This window comes from Ceratotherium simum, chromosome 35 (assembly GCF_057802395.1).
Source record: "Ceratotherium simum simum isolate JZ-2026a chromosome 35, ASM5780239v1, whole genome shotgun sequence".
Classification (NCBI taxonomy): domain Eukaryota; kingdom Metazoa; phylum Chordata; class Mammalia; order Perissodactyla; family Rhinocerotidae; genus Ceratotherium; species Ceratotherium simum.
In genome coordinates, this window is record NC_141934.1 from 6,233,021 (window position 1) to 6,254,297 (window position 21,277).

The window sequence follows — 21,277 nt, forward strand, 5'->3', positions numbered from 1 at the left end:
CTCTCTCCTCCTAGTAGTGAGGCTGGTTGACAACTGCCCATGACCCCTCCCTGCACAGATGTTGAATCTCACTTCTCTGGATGAGGGGAGGCCAGGTGGAGTTGAGTCTGTGGGAATCATGAGGACAACCCCATGTGTCTCACGATCATTGTGTCCTCTGCCCACCTCTCTCTAATGGTCCTCTCTATTGATGCATTCCCTGGTAGGCAATAGACAGAAGGATTCACCTATAAGGAAGCACGTCTGCCAGAGGCTGACAGCAATGACAGCACCCTGTAATGTTCAGGTCTGCGTGGCCTGGATTTGTACATCCCGTCTATGCCAGGCTTGTCTTGACATGAGCCTGTCACAGGGTCCCCATCAGCCAAGAATAATCTCTCTTCCTCCCGGTGAAGTGATCTCAGACTACTCCTGGGGTCCATGCTGAACCAAGGCACAGAAAAAGTGGGGCAGCTATATCCCTGAAAATACTCCTACTGGATACCCAGGACCTGCCCACATCCAGTAAAGACACATACACAACTCTAGGGTCCCTTTTCTTCCTCCGGGGCCAGGACTGTTGTATTCAGGAGGGGCTCCAATCGATCCTAGGGAACCTTCACCCAGGAATGAGAATGAGCCTCTCATAGGGTCAATGTCTCCCGGAGCCTCCCCTGATAGACACATTGTCCTTTCCTCACTCAAGGAAGTTGTTGCTGGTTCCCACTGTTTCAAACTCTGTTGTTTGGGGATACAACCTAGGAAGGTGCAGTGAAAGAATGTAAAGAAAACAACAGATGATTAATACCAACTGCAGCACAGTGACTAATTGGAGAGTGGGATGGATGCAGAGGCTTCAGTGGGTAGACGTATCGGTGGGTCCATGTGGTTTCCATTTATTATTCTTTCTTAAGTTGTGAATATTCATTTCATGTCCACTTCTTTAGGAATGATACATTTCATAATAAGAGGAATTTAGAAAAATAAACTGAAATGTACCTGAACGCTTTTCCTTTCCTTAGCTACATAGTTAGGAATTCGGAACAAATGTAGATGTAGAGAAAGTTTTTGCGAGAAACCACAATTATAAGGTGAAAAGTCTGTGTTTTTAGCCTTTGGAGATGGTAGAAACCGTCACCTAGAACCTTTGTACAAAGAAACTGGGAAAGGGACCCCACCCCAGGGGCCTAGTGGTTAAGTTCAGTGCCCTCCACTTCCACGGCCAGGGTTTGCTTCCTGGACATGGACCTACACCACTTGTCTGTCAGTGGCCATGCTTTGGCAGCGGCTCACATACAAATAAAGAAAGATTGGCAGTGTATCTTCACACAGGGTAAATCTTCCTCAGGAGCAAAAGAAATGAAACTGAAAAAGGAAAAGAAAGAGTCAAATGTGGGACAAAGTTCCCTCTTACTTTGATGAATCTGAGGCCCAACCCCACCCTGCTCTCTCCAGCATTTCCAGGACAAGTTCAAACAACACATAGAAAAGAAGGAAGGATGCCCTTCAATGTGGAATCCTTAGGAGGGTCTAAGAATGAGAGAAGAAGGTAGCGTTGACTGCCTCCTAAAGTGTCCCCGAGAGTGAATGTGATATTTTTATTTTGTCATGTGAAGTCATGTAAACTTAGAATCTTCTTGCCCTAGATCCTGAAAGGATCATTCGCCCTTGGGTTGTGACACAAGAAGAGACAGAAAAATTAATGGCACTCCATCAACTGATTAATGGATAAATAAATGGGGTATATCGATACAATGCTATATTATTCAGTCACAAGAAGTGGTGAAGTACTGATACTATATGCTTCCATATGGATGAACTTTGCAAACACCATGATGAGCAAAGGAATCCAGACACAAAAGACCCTTTAGTGTAGGATTTCCTGTATGTGAAATGTCCAGAATAGGCATATCCATACACAGAGGTATTAATTAAGGGTTGTGAGTGGTTGAAGTGTGAGTGAAGTGGGGAGTGATTGTTAATGGATGCGGAGTTTCTTTAGGGGGACGAATGTGTCCTGGAATAAGTAAGTGTCAACAGATGCACAAACTGTGAATATATTAAAATCCACTGAATTCTACACCTTAAAATGAAGAATTTTACAGAATGTGAATTCTATCTTTAAAAAGTATTAAGGCTTAGGAGGTAGTGTATACAACTTACTCTCAAATGATCCAGAAAATGAATAAGTTTTGTGTGTGTCTGTTGTGTACGTATATTTATAGATGTGTATGCACATATACAAACACATACATATATATACAGAGAGAGAGATGAGAAATAAGGAGATTTAATGTAACACAAATAAGCAAATTGTTAAAAATTGGTGCATCTGGAAAAAGGTTATTCAGGATTTCTTTAGTTTTCTTTAATTTTTTATTAAAAATTTGTAATTATTTCAAAATAAAATAATAAAGAAAAATTGAAAGTCTGAGTTTTGGAATGAAGGGAGTTGAGTGAGCTCAGAGGAGGTTTTGGTCTCATTTCCCCATGAACTTAAACCACTGTGGAAATTGTGACTACTTCTATACAAGCTACAGTATTAATCAGCCTCATCCTCAGCCTGGAGCCCAGAGATGGTCAGCGAGGCGGTGTTGCCAGACTTGGAGCCAGAGAAGCGAGCAGGGATCCCTGAGGCTCTAGAACTGACATCAAAAATCAGGAGTTTGGGGACTATGCCTGGGTGCTGTTGGTACCGGGAGATGTAGTTATAACCCCCAATGTCGCTGCTGCTTCCAGCACAGGAGATGGTGACCCACTGACCCAGAGCCCCAGACGCAGACGGAGGATGAGTCAGGGCTGACTGCGCCCAGGACCCTGGAAAGAGGAAAAATACACTCTGGTGAGTTCACTGTTGGCATCTCAATGAGCCTGAGGAGGAGACAAAGGATCAGCCCAGATGTCCCCATGGTCCCTTCCCTGAAGGCCTCACCTGTGCCCTGAGTGAGGAGGGTGAGGAGGAGCACAGCCCAGGCCATGGTGGACGTGCCTCAACAGCACTGCCTTCTGAGACCCCAACCCTGGGCCTGCCTCCCCCAGACCTCTCTTATCCCTTCCTTCTACCTCAGAGTTGGGAGGGGCCTCCATGCAAATCTGCTTCCTGCACCTGCCTCTCCTCATCCCTTCTGACCTGGTCCTTGATTCTAGATATTTCTGCATCCTTGGTCAGCAGAACTTGCACATGGATTAAAACTCTTTAACATGTTCTGAGGCAGGACAGACTCAGCCTATGACACTTGCAGAACTGGATCCAGCCCAGGGGTATCCCCCTTTTTCCTGTTATGGAGATGAGGTAGCTCCTGGGTAAGAAATCCCAGGATTGCACTCTGTGCTGTGTGGGGCAAATGTGAGGACAGGGTGCCAGACTGGCTGATAGAGATCCCATTGCTTCATTTCCCTGGTATCAGGGGAAAGCTAAGGACCACTTAGGGCCCTCAACCATTAGACCCCTCTGTTAGGAGGGTACTTCAGGAATCACCCTACCCTCTGTCTCTGCAGCGGCTTGAGACTGAGGTCTGAGGCTGAGCCCTGGATGGTTTATTAGCCCTTTTAGAAGGTGAGTTCTTGGGGGCAAAAGCACTTTGGGACACAGAGGGGCTCAGAGGGAAGCAGCTCTTCAATTTCATCCAGGACAGCACAAGCCACAGCAAAGACCTTCCCAAGTCCAGGTGCTTTCTGCCCCCTGGTGGCCTCAGATGGTACAGCCCAAGCACCAGGGAAGGCAGCTGAGCAGGAGCTGGAAACCCCTCATTTGCTCCCCTCCCCTCCTCCCTCCTTCCCTGTCCAGCTCAGTACCTGGCCCCTGATCCCTTCCATTTCCCTCTTATCTCTGTTCTTTTTGTCTATTAACTTCCTCCAGAATGGAATGTGTCACCTGCCACTCCAGGTGGCCCATGGGTCACCTCAGGACAATCTAGCATGTCCCACCACAGCCTCGCAAGATTATTGCTTGTGAGGCTTCTGTGGGCTCAGAGATGAGGAAACATTAGTTGTGAAATATAACCAACCCCCAGTAGGAAGGGCAGATGAGAAAAACGAGACGTGGTGAAGATAGACTGGCTTCTCAATGTCTGGAAAGAAAAAATACTACCTGAGGAAGAGAAAGCTCTGTGCGATTGGGAAAGACTTCAAGAAAAGCAGGAGGTGAATTCCAGTGTTTGAGGAGTTGGGAGAAGAGCACCTGGGTCAGAATTGGCCTGAGGGCCCCTCTCCAGGGACCTCTCCTCAGAGCATGTTTTGGTGTCACGGAAGAGGGGACTTTTCTTCTTATTCTGCTCTTCACACACATCAAGACAACCTCACCTCAGTGCTGTGAGACTTCTTGAGGTCAAGTCTCTTCCATCCACAGAGAGTTGTTTCATCTAGTGTGTTTTTCTAGGTTTGAAGTGTGTCTCTTGTATGCAGCATAAATATGGGTCATGTATTTTTATCCAATCAGCCACCCTATGCCTTTTAATTGGAGCATTAGTCCACTGACATTTAAAGTAGCTATTGATAAGGATGGACTTACTTCCATTTTTTAACTTTCTTTTCTTGGTGTTTCACTAGTTCTTCTCAGTTGTTCTTCTTCTCTTGCTCTCTTCCCTTGTGGTTTGTTGGCTTTCTTTAGTGTTATGTTTGGGTTTCTTTCTGTTAGTTTTTTGTGTATTTATTATAGGTCTCTGGTTTGTGATTACTATGGAGTTCATATACATTAACCTACGTATATAGCAATATTTTAAGTTGATGGTCTCTTATATTGACCTCTATCTGATAGCTCTACACTTTAACACTCGTCGTCCCACATTTTATGTTTTTGATATCATATCTAACCTCTTTTTTGTGCATTTGTATCTGATACTCTCTTATCATGGAAATAGATAATTTTTCCTATTTGTGGTCTTCTCTTTCCCCCTTAGAAAAGTCCTTTTAGCATTTCTTGTAGGACGGGTTTCTTGGTGACAAACTCCTTTATTTGTTGCTTGTCTGAGAAACTTTTTATTTCTCCTTCCATTTTTAACGATAACCTTGCTGGGGAGAGTATTCTTGGCTGTAGGTTTTTTCCTTTTAGCACTTTAAATAGATCGTGCCACTCACTTCTAGCCTGTAAGTTTTCTGCTGAGAAGCCAGCTCATAACCTTATGGGGTTTCCTTTGTATGTAATTTGTTGGCTTTCTCTTGGGGCTTTTAGGATTCTCTCTTTATCATTAATCCTGTACATTTTAATTATGATGTGTCTTCGTGTGGGCCTCTTTGGGTTTATCTTGTTTGGTGCTCTCTGTGCTTCCTGTACCTGAACGTCGGTTTCCTTCCTAAGGTTAGGGAAGTTTTCAGCTATTATCTCTTCAAATAGATTCTCTGCCCCTTTGTCTGGCTCTTCTCCTTCTGGGACACCTATAATATGGATGTTAGTGTGCTTGATGTTGTCCCAGAGGTCCCTTAGACTGTCCTCACTCATTTTAATTCTTTCTTCTTTTATCTGTTCAGCTTGGGTGATTTCTTCTAGTCTTTCATCCAGCTCGCTGATCCATTTTTCTGTATCCTCTACTCTGCTTTTGAGTCTCTCTAGTGAATTTTTTATTTCCAGTATTGTATTCTTCATTTCTGATTGGTTCTTTTTTATATCTAGTATTTCTTTGTTGGCGTTCTCACTGAGGTCATCCATTCTTCTACCAAGATCAGTGAGCATCCTTAACACTATTTGTTTGAAGTCTCTGTCTGGTAGGTAGCTCATTTCCACTTCATTTAGTTCCTTTTCTGGGATTTTGTCCTATTCTCTTCCTTGGAACATATTCTTTTGCCTCCTCATTTTCCCTCTTTCCCTGTGCTTGTGTCTAAGTATTAGGTAGGTCAGCTACATCTCCTGATCTTGGAGAGGTGACCTTACGTAAGTGATGCCTTAGGAAGCCTGCAGTGTGCTTCCCTCTCATCACCAGTTCCAAATGTTCCAGGAGTGACCCCTGTGTGGGCTACATGTGTCCTTCTGTTGTGGCATGGTTGCTCTTCCCATAGGTGCCCAGGGAGATTGAGCTGTCCCCCTGGCCAGCTGTTGTAATGCTCAGCCCCTTGTAGTTGTTGTGGGCCCTTCAGTCTCTTTTTCGGGTGAGGGGAGCCCCAGCACAGTTGGCTGAAGATCTAATAGCACATTCCTGCTACAGCTTTTCTATTAAGTGAGTAGGCCCCCAGCGTGGCTGGCTGTTAGGCTCAGGTGCTTTCAATTGCTATAAGCCTCCAGCCTATAAGGTTCTTGACAGCTCTCTGAGGATTGCAGCTGAGCGTGGCTGGCCCACTGCACAGGAGCACCCAATTGTTTCAGATTTTGGAAGGTAGGCCAATCCCCTATGTGGGTCTTTGAGAAGCACAAGTCTTCTGCAGCTGACAAGCCCTGCCGCCCAGAGGTTCAACATAGTCCTGCCTCATGTGTGCACCCTGAACCCCTGAAGTGGACCCAGTCTCTCCAAGGCAGGAGCCCGACACACTCCACCAATGCCCTATACTCTCCATCTGCTCCTTGTGGACACCTTGCCCCACAGAGGTAGACCCACTAGCTGGGCAGTGGAGAATCCAGTCACCAATCTATGCAGGCCCACATATTGCCCGAGGGCTTGTTGGTGGGTGGGGCCAGTCCCTAGGATGGGCTGCCTGCCCTGGCCAGCTGGATTAAATCCATGGTCTAGTGGCTGGGGAAGACCCTGCGATAGCAGGCCACAGGGAGAATTCCAATGGCGTCTGCCAGCGTTTGTGTCAGCATGGCCACACCAGGTCACAACAATGGCCTCCACAAATGTGCCAGTCCCTGGAGAGGTCTCACCTCTCACCAAGATGCCCTCAGAGCCTATCAGGTGAGTCTTTTTTCATCAAAGGACTGTGCACCTTGCTTTCTGGTGATTTTAGGTTGCTTTCTGAGATGGCTGAATTTGTGCGTGGGCCCTTTCAAAGACAGCTTTAATTTCTTGGTGAACCAGCTTTTCTGGGGGTATTCCCCAATGTTTTTAGTAGCAAGCAAAGTCAGATATTATGCCACTCATCTCGGTTGTGCTGGGTCCAAAAATGCCTATAGCGGGAGTGCTCCCTGGCTCAGGGCCCCACTCCTCCAGGGAAGGCTGCATATTTTGGGGCTGCTCCCGGGTGGCTGTGAAGCGCTATGGCTTGTGAAGGTGCATTTTTTCTCTGCAGAAGGCAATTTATGCCACTTCCACCTCAGTTAGGATTGTCATTTGTTGTAGGGGTTCTTCTTATGCACTTTTCAGTTCTCTCTCAGGTGGAATTTTCCCAAAAGTAGTGGTAAATTGGCTGTGTCTGTGAGAGGAGGTGAGTTCAGAGTCTGCCTATGCCACCGTCTTGACTTCTCCCCTTGCTAGTGTGTTTTTCTAAAAAGGAATGGGTTTGGGGTAAAGTCTCAGCAATACTGACTGGACAAATTATGGAAAATTTTCAAAGTAATTCCCTTTTTGTGTAGAAAAATACTCAACCTCTTTACCTAGGCTGTCAGTCATCATGTGATCTCTGTGCCACCCACCATTCCCCCTCATCTTCCTCTTCTCAGGCCCCAGTTGATGATACTTCAGGCAGGGTGGATTTCTTTCTGGTCCTGCAATTGGCCATATTATTGCTACCTCAGTGCCTTTGCACAGGCAGCTCCTCTGTCTGAAATTCTCATGTCCTCATATTCACATGTCTGGATCTGTCTGAGGAGGCAGAAATGTGCACCAGCCACCCACTCCATAAGGCCTGTTTGTTGAATGAATCGAGGAGAGAGCTCAGGTGGGGAAGCTGAGCTGCAGCATTTCCCCAAAGAGTCTCAGGGCCGCATTCAGCAGGTTAGAAAAAAAATGTCCCCATTCGGGTCTGAGAGAGGACCCCAAATAGAGATAGATTTTGATGCAGTTTCCTCATATGTCCCCCGGCAAATGTCACACTTGGGGCTCTGCTTGCACTCTCTTGCTCTCTCTCTGCAGTGGCCCATGGCTTAGAGGAGGGAAGGGGCATAGGATCTGATCTTTCCCATGTTATCCTTTTCTGGAAAGCAGGATATGGCTGCAGAGAAGGCTGAGGACTTACTTACTCTCCCCTGCTCTGAATGCTGAGGTGGAGGAGAGGATTCCAATCTATCTGAGAAAATGTCCAGTAACTCCCTTCCCAGGGAAAAATCAAGGTGGGGACGTGGCAGTCCGCCTCCACCTCTCCTTGGGGTGGATGCTCACACCCTCTGTCCCAGCTTCTGCAGTGGTCTGAGATTTGGTCTGAGAATGAGGCCTGGGGTGTTTACTGTCCTATGTAGAGAAGGGATTGAATGGGGACAGGGAATTATGAGTGTGTCTCCTTTGGAGTGACAGGAGAGAAAGGAGCTACTGGAATCTCCTACACCCAGGGAAATCCTCAGCAGTGCCTTGGGGCCATTGCAGTCCCCAAACTCAGACCCTCACTGCCCCCTGGTAGCTCAGATGGGAGAGCCTGACAGGAGGGGAGAGTTCCATGAATCACCGCTCTGCTTCCCCAGCACACTTCCTCCACCTCTTTCACAAATACGAACTTGTTCCTTCCGCACCCCAACTTTTCCTTCTAATTGACTCTGAGCTCCCTGGCTCAGTTCCTGCAGCGCCATCTGGAATGGAATGTGTCACCCACCACACCTGCTGACCAAAATACTCCTCCCTCAGGATCAACAGCTTAACCAGGGACCCTTGTCAATGGATCACTGTTTGGGAGGCAGGTCTCTGTTCAGGGATAGGGAAATACTGGGTGTAAAATGAAGCCAGCCCTGGTATTAGAAATGCAGGAGAAAGGAAAAAGGGAGAAAACATTTTGGAGTCTCAACATGTGTGACATGAAGCTCCAGGAGGAAAGAGACAGGGAGAATGAGGAGATTCCAGGAACCCTCACAAATGTTGTCTTTCAACTAGGGAGAATGTGGACAGGTCTGGAAGGAGGCTTGACCCTATGGCCAGTCCAAGGACCTCCCTTCAGAGTGGAGTCCTGTCTGAACGCAGCAGGACTCTGGCTCCTCCTTTATCATCTGCCATTTCCTTCTTGGGAAAGTCATAACTGAGAGCAGTTTGCATACCTGGAGTGAAGCCTTTCACCTGTAAATACATGTGTGATTTATCTATGTTTTTCTACGAAGACTTGGAATGGGATGAGGTGGGCTGAATGGTGGCCTCAAAGACATCAGGTCTAATCAGTTACAGGTCCTGTAAATTTCACCATATTTGGAAAAGGCTTCTACGTGGTTGTGATGAAATCAAGGATCTGGAGTAAAGAAGATTATCCTGGAATATCTGGGAGGGCTCTAAATGCCATCGCAAGTGTCCTTATAAGAGAAAGAATGAAGGAGATGTCACACACACAGAGGAGAAGGCAATGTGACCAGTAGACAGAGATTGGTGGTATGGCACCAAGCCAAGGAATGCCGGCAGCCCCATGAAGCTGGAAGAACCAAGAAGGTATTCTCCCCTAGAGCCCCTGGTGGGAGGCCAGCCTCCTCAGACACCTTGATGTGGACCCAAAGAAATCCTGGGCTGCAGACTATGACAGAATCATTTCTCTTGGTTTTTTTCCACCCAATCTATGTGTGTCATGGCAGCCTGAGGAAACTGATTCATGAGGTAAATACTCTGCTCTGAGGTGACTGGATATTGCAGTTTGGGCTCTTAGGAAACTTGTTAGAGATATTTGGCTCTGAGTTTCCTGGCCCTCCTTCCCTGTTTCCCTCCGACCACTTACAGTGAGTGGTACCTTTCTTGGGGGCCCATCTGTCTTGTTCTGAGCAGTGCTGTACTCTATAGACCCTCTCCAGGATCCCAAGGGTCAGGCGCCCTGACTGTCACTTCTCTTTTGCCGCTCACTTGGCTTCTGTGGTTAAGCCTCTTCAGTGTGCCTCTAACACTTTGGGTCCTGCCATCTCTGTTGGTATCGAAGAAGCTCTTCCTGACCCACCTGCTCTACCTGGTCCTGGAGGAGAGACGTCCACTGAGCTTCTCAATGATGCTGGTGCTTCTCTGCCTGCACAGTCCTTATCACTGGAGTAAATGCTGTGTCCTCCAGGCTCTCCTGAGGATCATCTCCCCTGGGGAGGTGTCCATCCTTACCTGGTAGAGCCACTCCTGCTAAGCAATTTCTCTGCCCATTAATTCCTTTCTTGTCACTCCATGGCGAGTTTGACAGTCCACTTCACTGGTGTAGACCATCATTTTCTCCTTCCTGCTAAGAGTCCTCCCAGAAGCAGGCTTGCAGATGGTCTTGATGTCCATGCCACAGGGTTAAATCCTGAGTCTCTGGAGAGATCTTCCAGCAGATAAACTCCCTCTTCATTCTTAGCTGCACCCCTTGATCCTGAACCCTCAGAATCCACCCTGTGCACATTCTCCCGGGTCCCACCACATTGTTGGCTGATTCTGTAGCTCCTTAGCCCTGTGAGCAAGCCCTGCACATACCTGACCAGGTTTGCTGGGACTCATTCCTAGTCAATGGTCTATTTGGCTTAACCAGAAGAGGGAGCAGACACAAGGGCTGCTGGTGACAGTGAATATTATCTCACAAGGCAGAGGCCTCTGCACCATCTTTAAGCAAAGTGAGGGAAGACATGGGCCAGAATGTGTAAGAGAAGGACAACTCTGCAGACTGGGATATTCAGAGGAATTTTAGATTGAACATTCAGGGACACTTGATTCCACATGGCCCCACTCATGACTCAGGACCCTGTTGTTTCCCAGACAGGGCGCTGACCAGGCAGAGCAGAGCTGCCCACTGGAGTGTTCACTGTTCTCCAAGCTCTGCCGCTATTAGGATTCAGTCCTGGACCTTAGCTCTCCCTGACTCTGTCTGAGCAGATGAGAGGGTTTTCAGGGAATAAGGAGACCTTCTGGTTTTCACTCTTAGCTTGTCCTCTCTGATTTTCACTCTCATTCTTTTATGTCTTACAAATCATCAATTGCACAAGCAGCAGGGTTGAAAATCCACGGTCCTTAAAAGCCCTCTATGCTTCATATTTCTCAAATGTCTGACACATTGCTCTGTTTTGCATTTCCTCCTTCAGGTGGGAAAAGTTTAATATCATACATTTCTCCTCTGTGGCAGGGACTATCCATGCTTCTGCCTCCCATACTGGAGTTACCATTGTTCCAGAATCCATTTCTCCATGTCTGTTTCTCAGACACTCCTGGTCTAGGGAAACCCAGAGTTATCCTGGATTTAGCACTGAAAGACCCATGTCCCGACAACCCATCACTTTTATGAAAATTGGGCTAGTTAGTCACCTTCCTGATACTGTCTGTCACAGACTGGTTCTCCCTGGAAACAGACACTAAGGTGGAGGTGAGCACACAGATGTTTATTAGGGAGCACTGTTGGCATCAACCCCTGTGCAAGGGATGGGAGGGAGCAGGATCAGGGAATGAGTCCCTGTGCTGTGACACTTCAGGATCTCCAAGTCGCATTACCAAGTGAGAGGTGGACGGACATACATTACAAATTAAAATGGTGTGATGTTGGGAAGACTTTGTCACAAAGATTTGGTACCCATATCTCTTAGATTCATTCTGTTGCTATAACAAATTACCACAAACTTGGTTACTTGTAAAAACAGAAAGGTATTCTCTTACAGTTCTGAATGCCTGAAGTCTGAAATGAAGCTTTGAAATCAAGGTCTCAGCAGGGCTGGTTCCTTCTGGAAATTCCAAGGAGAGTCTGTTTTCTTGCCTCTTCTAGCTGCTAGAGGCTGTTGGTGTTCCTTGGCTCAGAGCCTCATCACTCCAATATTTGCTCTGTGGTCATACCTCCTTCTCTTCAGTCCTCACATCTCCCTCTGCACCCCCAATAAAGACACGTGATGACATTTAGGGCACACTGAATAATCCAGGGTAATGTTCCCATCTCAAGTTGCTTAATCACATCTGCCGGATAAGATTACATTCACGGGTTTCAGGGACTAGGACATGGATATCTTTGGGGACATTACACAAGGTACCAAACCAGCCCTCAAGTCGTACTGAGGCACATGCATAGGAAACGGCCTGAGGTGTTGGTCCCAGGATGCTTCACAGCAGTGCTGTGACATGTCTCAGAAACATGAGATGTGCACAACCAACTTTAAATGCCATTATAAAATGATTATTCTCTCCTCCTTTTTAAAAAGTAGTTTCAATATTTGTGGAAACCTAGCAGGCACTTCCTACTGCTGTTTCTGAAAAGAAAAACACAAAATGTGTTGGTGATTTCAGGACGAAGACACAGATGGTTGAAGGAGGAGTAAAAGTGGGGGTCACCCATGAATCAATAATGGGGTGTCTCACCTGTGCAGTGAGTGAGGAGCCTGAGGAGCAGCAGGGTCCCGCCATGGTGGAGACAGTCCGAGATCCCCCTCCTCAGCCCACAGCTGGGCAGGGCAGACTCCAGGGTCTTGATCTCACTAGGCTGCACTGTGTTTCAGGGGCTGTGGGGGTAGGAGCTTTATGCAAATTCTCACCAATCTTCATCCATATTCTCTGCTCTCTCTGGCTCCCGATCCTTGAGGATGGGACCCTTCAGGGTGTCCTGCCATGTGGAGCCTGGCCAGGACGGTGTGGTCAAGAGATGCGTTTCCCTGAAATAAGCCTAAATGGAATCCTCAGGGAGACACAGCCACTGAGCAGAGGTCACTCTCAAGCCAGAGAACACCAGCCTTCCTCTCACCCCCTTGGAGTCCTGGATAAAGTCCAGATGGAGACGTTTCAATAGTCATTCAATGGGAAGAAGAAATGAATAAACCTTTATGATTTTATGTGAATAAGATGATATTGTATGAACTATCTGTCCTTGATTTTTTCAATCAACACTAGGGATGTCTCAAATGTAATGTGGCTAAAAAGACTTCTGAAATGATTTTATACCTGCTTCTCTCTCCTCCCCTGGGGGCCAAGTATCTTAAACCAAACTGGCTGGTGCTTCTGCTACTTTGCTGCTTTCCTTGAAGTTCCAGAGACTTCTTTCATCCAGGCTGAACCCTCTGTCTGTTCTTGCCCTGTTCTAACTGATCACACGGGGGACCTGACTCCTCCCCTCAGCCCATCTGCCAACTGGGATATTGGCCAAGCCACTGAACCTCCCAGACCCAGCCCCTTAGCCTTCAGACGTGAATAGTAACACTGACATGGGAGAGTGCTGTGGGAGTTAAAGGTGGTAACATAGGTAAGGGCCTATTTTTCCAAAACCTGGTAGATGCTCAATAAGTGTGGAGAATTATGACTTTCAAGGTTATCATTTCCTCATCTAGTTTAAATATGTTGCACCTGATTACACAGAAAACTGACAATTGGTTTAATTGTCTTTTGAAACCCAGGGTTTACTCTCCTGCTTCTTGGGTGTGCAGCCTTTGGTAGTGATGGTAGAAGGTAGCACCTGAAATCCATAGTCTGAATACCGTTTCCTTCCAGGGTGCAGTCATGGGGGTCGCAGGAGTGACAGAACACTGTGTGTGTGTGCGTATGTGTGTGTGTGTGTGTGTGTGTGTGTGTGTTTGACAGAGAGAGAGAGACATAGAGTGAGAGAGAGAAACAGAGACACAGAGAGATAAAGAGTGAGCTGAGATTGAGATTGACGATTTCATGGAGTTCACGGTGAAGTGCTGGGTTTCCCTTGGATCCAGACCCTAAGCTCAGACCAGAATAGAAAGAGGAGTTGTGCAGAAAAGAGTTACCTGGCAGCTCTGAGACTGCTCTCCTTGGGAAGACCTGTGGGCAGGTGTGGCCCTTGGTTTGTGTCTAGGAACTTGATTTCCAGAGAGTTCCCACTGTTCTGTGATAAGAATGAGCCACTGTGCCTATGCTGGTTGTGAAAGCAATATGATTTTTGCTGAATGCCTGCTTTCCTTCTGGAAGTCTGGAATTTCAGTAGATGCAAGGCAGGGGGTGCCTAGGTCACCAGCCTCCAATAAAATCCTTGAGTACTGAGTGTCTAAGGATCCTCCCTGGTGAACAGTACTTCACATGTGGTTGTCACGATTTGATGCTGGGGAATGAAGCACGTCCCGTGAACTCCACTGGGCCAGGACTCCTGGAAGCTTCTTCTGGTTTCTCTGGGCACAGCCTCATGGACATTTTCCCTTTGCTGTTGTCACGTTGGCTCATGTCGCTGTAATAACTACAGAATGAGTACGACTCCATGCTGAGTCCTGGGGGATAAAAGGGCAGAGACACTTTTAACTCGAATCTGTTTCTTTGTGTTCTGAGATTTATTTCTCATTGAGAGTCAGAGAATCAAAACAGCATCTACCTTGGAAAGGAGTCATTTGGCAATCCTACAGTATCAAGCATACCTTCCAAATTGTGTCAAAACTTGTCCACATATTATCACATCATGTTTAAGAGGCAGACTAAGATATCCTTAATTTTGTGTTCACCAACACGCTCTAAAAATGTCATCCCTGTGCAAAAACACTCCACTTCCTGCATTGCACAGACTAAGCAGCTGCTGTATGTCTAATGAAGACTAAGGTCCAGAAAAGGATTGAGTAAAGATTCTTTACACTGTACCTGATCTGTGACCAATCACAGGTACAAAGAAACTTTTTGTAAAAGTTGAAATGCAGTGAATAAAGAAAATATTTACTCAGCTTTAGACCAGCATGACATTTGAAGACACAGATCAAACTAAGCCAGAGTTTAAAAAACCAGAGTTGTCAAGATGTATCTGAAAGGAAAAGTTTGAACACCTGTCTACTTCCAATTTCTTAGGTTCTCAGAGATGGGACCAGAAGATAATAGGATATGGGAATGCCACTGAGTTGGTGGAATGGAGGGGACTCATGCTTGAATGAAGTTCATCTAACATGTAGATTTTCTCTCTAAGGCAAATCACAGCCTTCTTGAATTTAGGAACACTACACAGTATCTCATATTATCCCTAGGAGACGTTTTCCATGGTAAAATCATCAACAAAAAGAACAAAAAATTTGTAAACGTGAAAATTCCCATGAGACCTGTGGAAACTACACACAGCAGTCATCTCCTTTTCATGAAGTTCTTGCAAGTGAAGAGGTGGAAAGAGTCTCGTCTTTGGGGACAAATGTGACACAGGCAAAGAAAGAAACTCTTACTGTACAAACAAAAAAAACAGAGCATGCTTCCTTTCAGACATCATGGTGGTGGGGAGAGGAACTGAGAAAACTGAGTTCTGAAGACCATGCTGCAGGGAGGCCCCTCTGCCCAGGGTTGGGGAAACATCTTCAGAGCAAGGAGGGAGCCTGTGAGCAGAGTGCATGTTTTGTCTCACTTCCTCATGAACTTGGGCGACTGTGGTGAATTTCACGGCTTGTATTTTAACAACAGTAATAGTCACCATCATCCTCGGGTTGGAGCCCAGAGATGGCCATGGAGGCTGTGTTGCCAGATTTGGAGCCAGAGAAGCAATCCAGGATCCCTTAATGCTGAATATTGACAACACAAATCAGGAGTTTGGGGGCTGTGCCCTGGCACTGTTGCTGCCAGGACACAGATTATAATCCCCGATGTGACTGCTGCTTCCAGAACAGGAGATGGTGACTGAATTTCCAGGGGTTCGGATACTGAGGGAGGATGAGTCAGGGTAGACTGAGCCCAGAATCCTGAAAAGAGGAGAAACACATTCTGGTGAGTTCAGGCTAGGGCTTGAGCAGAGCCTGAGAAGGAGGAGACAAAGGATCAGCCCAGATGTCTCCATGGTCCCTTCCCTGGAGGCGTCACTTGTGCCCTGAGTGAGGAGGGTGAGGAGGAAGAGAGCCCAGGCCATGGTAGAGATGCCTTAAAGTGCTGTCTTCCGAGACCCCAACCCTAGGCCTGGCACCCCCAAATCTCTCTTGTCACCCCCCAACGCCTCAGAGGATGGAGGAGCCTCCATGCAAATCTACTTCACCTGCCTGGCCTCACCCCACTTTAAACTGGTCCTGGACTCTAGTACTTCTGCACCCTGGACAGCCGAGGTAATATGAGGGATTAAAACCTTTGACATAGATTTTCTAAAACGAACCCAAGATGGTTCCCTGGAAATGCGGGCAGACTTGAAATGTCTCTGTCCTTCCCACTGTGGGAGTCACGATTTGGTTGTTCATAATCCCAGTACTTAGTCTTCACTGCGAGCATGGAGGGTGAGGAGGGGGGCAAGGAGGCCTGGGATTAGGAGAGATTCAATTGTTTCTCTTCCCACACACGAGAGGCAGAGCTGTGGGTTGTTCATTCTCCCTCATCCCCTTCCTATCCTCCTCAGTTAGGATGGGTCCTCATGTATCCCTCTGTCCCCTGCCTCTGCAGTGCTCTGAGGCTGAGGCCAGGGGACGTTTATTGCCCTTTCTAGCAAAGACTTATTGGGGCACAATAGATTTTGCTCATGGCACACAGTTCATGCCCGTTTGCAGTGGCTCAGGAGCAACCAGCTATTGGGACGTCATACAGGTCAGGGTAAACCATAGCAATCACCTCCTCAAACTCAGGCCACCGCTGCCCCCTGGTGGCCGCATGTGGTGCAACCCAAGTACCAGGGAAAGCAGCTGAGTGCGACTGGAAATCCCTGCGCTGCTCCCCTCCCCTCCTCCAGCTCAGCACTGGGCCCCCTGACCCCTTCTAATCTTCTCCACGCTCCTTTTCTTTGTCCAATAACTCTCTCCTGAAAGGAATATGTCACCTGCCACATCATAGCTCACAAGCTGCCCTCGGGACCACTTTGCTTGTCCCAGTCTTGTCACAGAGTTAGGGCTCCTGAGGCAGCTCTCAGCTCAGGGCTGAGGAAACCAACCAAATAAAATAAAACCAACCAAACCAGTAGAAAGATGGGATGACCAAAATAGAAGAGGATCGACAAACTGGCTTCTCAAAATGGTGAAAGAAAAAAATATTGCCTGAAGGAAAGAGAGCTCAGTAGGATTGAGAAGACCCTTGGAAAGAAGGATAGTTCCAATGTTTGAGTTTCCAAGAGAAGGAGACTCGGGTCAGGATTGTCCCCAAGGGCTCCAGGCCAAGGGACCTCTCATAAGGATATGTCTGTCTGTCATAGAAAAAAGGAATTTTTCCTGTTGTCCTCTTTGTGCACATTGAGATGACAGCATTGCTTTGGTTCCTCCATCCTCCTGCTACCCGACCCAGGGAATGGGCTCAGACCCAGGAAGTACCCAGCAATGCAGAGTAAAGTCCTGCCCAGGCCTGGGTGGTACTAGGAGGTTTGTAGAAAGAGATCAGCTTGGGAAAGCAAATTCTGTAATCAGTATAAGAGGCCCTGGCCCTACTCTATGTGAGGCCAGAGTGTATTGAATCATCAGTAGGATGGGAAAGATTTTGAGAACAAAATTAGAGGTCAGAACACCACTTAGATCCCAGGTAAGACACTTGGTGGTGCACACCCAGGACAGATGAAAACAACATTGAAAAGGTTGTGGAATTGAAGTGACAAAGAAACAACAACCCACAGAAGCCTGTTTGGAATTTGCAGCCTTCACCAAACGGGGTGGATTGTTATTAATACAAAAACATATTCATGGTATTTAAAGAATACCTACACCTTGTTACACAATATTTTCTTTTCATCTTAAATATATCTTTTTGATTTTATTTTTTTGTTTATTGCAGAAACATTGGTTTATAACATTGTATAAATTTCAGGTGTACATCATTATACTTCTATTTCTGCATAGATTACATCATGTTCACCACCCAAATACTAATTACAACCCATCACCACACACATGTGCCTAATTATCCCTTTTGCCCTCCTCCCTACCCTCTTCCCCTCTGGTAACCACCAATCCAATCTCTGTCTCTATGTGTTTGTCTGTTGTTTTTATATTCTACTTAGGAGTGAGATCATATGGTATTTGACCTTCTCCCTCTGACTTATTACACTTTGCATAATACCCTCAATGTCCATCCATGTTGTCACAAATGGATGGATTTCATCGTTTCTTATGGCTGAGTAGTATTCCATTGTGTATATATACCACAGCTTCTTTATCCATCCGTCCCTTGATGGGCACTTAGGTTGCTTCCAAGTCTTGGCTATTGTGAATAATGCTGCAATGAACACAGGGGTGCATGTATCTTTACGCATTGGTGTTTTCAAGTTCTTTGGATAAATACACAGCAGTGGAATAGCTGGATATATGGTAGTTCTAGCCTTAATTTTTTGAGGAATCTCTATACTGTTTTCCATAGTGACTGTGCCAGTTTGCACTCCCACCAGCAGTGTATGAGAGTTCCCTACTCTCCACATCCTCTCCAACACATGTTGTTTCCTGTCTTGTTAATTATAGCCATTCTGACTGGCGTGAGGTGATATCTCATTGTACTTTTGACTTGCATTTACCTGATAGTTAATGATGTTGAACATCTTTTCATGCGTATGTTGGCCATCTGTATATCTTCTTTGGAGAAATGTCTGTTCTCTTTTGCCCACTTTTTAATTGGGTTGTTAGTTTTGTTGTTGTTGAGATGCATGTGTTCTTTATATATTTTGGAGATTAACCCCTTATCAGATGTATGGTTTGCAAATATCTGCTCCCAATTGTTAGGTTGTCTTTTTGTTTTGTTGATGGTTTCCTTTGCTGTGCAGAAGCTTTTTAGCTTGATGTAGTCCCATTTGTTTATTTTTTCTATTGTCTCTCTTGCCCGATCAGACATGATGCTTGAAAATATGTTGCTAAGATCGATGTCGAAGAGCGTACTGCCTATGTTTTCTTCTAGACATTTCATAGTTTCAGGTCTTACATTCAAATCTTTAATCCATTTGGAGTTAATTTTTGTGTATGGTGTAAGGTAAGGGTATACTTTCATTTTTTTGCATGTGGCAGTCCAGTTTTCCCAACACCGTTTGTTAAAGAGACTTTCTTTACTCCATTGTATGTTCTTGGCTCCTTTGTTGAAGATTAGCTGTCCATAGATGTGTGGATTTATTTCTGGACTTTCGATTCTATTCTATTGATCTGTGTGTCTGTTTTTGTGCCAGTACCATGCTGTTTTGGTTACTATAGCTTTGTAGTATATTTTGAATCAGGGAGTGTGATACCTCCAGCTTTGTTCTTTTTTCTCTGGATTCCTTTAGCTACTCAGGGTCTTTTGTTGTTCCATATAAATTTTAGGATTCTTTGTTCTATTTCTGTGAAAAATTTGTTGGAACTTTGATAGGGATTGCATTGAATCTATATATTGCTTTAGGAAGTATGGACATCTTAACTATGTTAATTCTTCCAATCCAAGAGCGTGGAATATCTTTCCATTTCTTTTTGTCTTCTTCAATTTCTTTCAGCAATGTTTTATAGTTTTTGGTGTACAGCTCTTTCACCTCTTTGGTTAAGTTTATTCCTAGGTATTTTATTCTTTTTGTTGCAATTGTAAATGAGATGGTATTCTTAGTTTCTCTTTCTGCTACTTCGTTGTTAGTGTATAGAAATGCAACTGATTTGTGTATGTTGATTTTGTATCCTGCAACATTACCGTATTCGTTTATTACTTCTAAAAGTTTTTTGGTGGATTCTTTAGGGTTTTCTATGTATAAAATCATGTCATCTGCAAATAGTGAGGGTTTCATTTCATCCTTTCCAATTTGGATCCCTTTTATTTCTTTTTCTTGCCTGATTGCTCTGGCTAAGACTTCCAGTACTATGTTAAATAGGAGTGGTGAGAGCGGGCATCGTTGTCTGGCTCCTGTTCTTAGAGGGATAGCTTTCAGTTTTTCACCATTGAGGATGATACTAGCTGTGGGTTTGTCATATATGGCCTTTATTATGTTGAGGTACTTTCCTTCTATCCCCATTTTATTCAGAGTTTTTAGCATAAATGGATGCTGTATCTTGTCAAATGCTTTCTCTGCGTGTATTGAGATGATCATGTGATTTTTAGTCTTCATTTTATTAATGTGGCGTATTACGTTGATTGATTTGCGAATGTTGAACCATCCCTGCATACCTGGAATAAATCCCACTTGATCATGGTGTATAATCTTTTTAATGTATTCTTGTATGTGATTTGCTAGTATTTTGTTGAGGATTTTTGCATCTATGTTCGTGGGTGATACTGGCCTGTAATTTTCGTTTTTTGTGTTGTCCTTGTCTGGTTTTGGTATCAGGGGTAATGTCAGCATCGTAGAATGAGTTAGGGAGCTTCCCAGCCTCCTCAAGTTTTTGGAAGAGTTTGAGAAGGATAGGTATTACGTCTTCTTTGAACGGTTGGTAGAATTCACCAGGGAAGCTGTCTGGTCCTGGACTTTTATTTTTGGGGAGGTTTGTGATTACTGTTTCGATCTCCTTACTGGTGATTGGTCTATTCAAATTCTCTACTTCTTCTTGATCCAGTTTTGGAAGGTTGTATGATTCTAAGAATTTATCCATTTCTTCCAGATTGTCCAGTTGGTTGGCATATAACTTTTCATAGTATTCTCTTATAATCCTTTGTATTCCTGAGGTGTCTGTTGTAATTTCTCCTCTTTCATTTCTGATATTATTTATTTGAGTCGTCTCTCTTTTTTTTGGTGAGTCTAGCTAAAGGTTTATCAATTTTATTTATCTTTTCAAAGAACCAGCTCTTGATTTTATTAATTTTTTCTATTGTTTTTTAAGTCTCTATTTCATTTATTTCTGCTCTGATTTTTCTTATTTCCCTTCTTCTACTGATTTTGGACTTTGTTCTTCTTTTTCAGCTCCTTTAGGTGCATTGTTAGATTATTTATTTGATATTTTTCTTGTTTGTTGAGATAGACCTGTATTGTTATAAACTTCCCTCTTAGAACCGCTTTTGCTGTATCCCATAAATTCTGGCATGTCGTATTTTCATTTTCATTTGTCTGCAGGTATTTTTTGATTTCTGCTTTCATTTCTTCATTGACCCAATGGGTGTTCAGTAGCATTTTGTTTAATCTCCACATATTTGTGGCTTTTCTGATTTTCTTCCTATAGTTGATTTCTAGTTTCATACCGTTGTGGTCAGAAAAGATGCTTGGTATTATTTCAATCTTCTTAAATTTATGTAGACTTGTTTTGTGGCCTAATATGTGATCAATCCTGGAGAATGTTCCATGTGCATTTGAAAAGACAGTGTATTCTTCAGTTTTTGGATGGAATCCTCTGTATATATCTACTAGGTCCATCTGTTCTAGTGTGTCGTTTAAGGCCAATGTTTCCTTATTGATCTTCTGTTTGGATGATCTATCCCTTGGTGTAAGTGGAGTGTTAAAGTCCCCTACTATTATTGTGTTACTGTCTATTTATCTTTTTATGCCTGTCAATAATTGCTTTATATATTTATGTGCTCCTACGTTGGATGCGTAGATATTTACAAGTGTTATATCCTCTTGTTGGATTCCTCCCTTGATCATTATGTAATGCCCTTCT

At 44.9% G+C, this 21,277-nt stretch overlaps 1 gene segment (V, D, J or C); it reads right to left on the reverse strand.

Moving 5' to 3' along the window:
* Positions 1-2,521: 2,521 nt before the first annotated feature.
* Positions 2,522-2,957, reverse strand: LOC101396516 (immunoglobulin lambda variable 2-8-like). The segment is given in 2 exon segments: positions 2,522-2,796; positions 2,912-2,957. Coding segments are annotated over 2 exon segments (321 nt in total).
* Between the last annotated feature and the right edge of the window lie 18,320 nt (positions 2,958-21,277).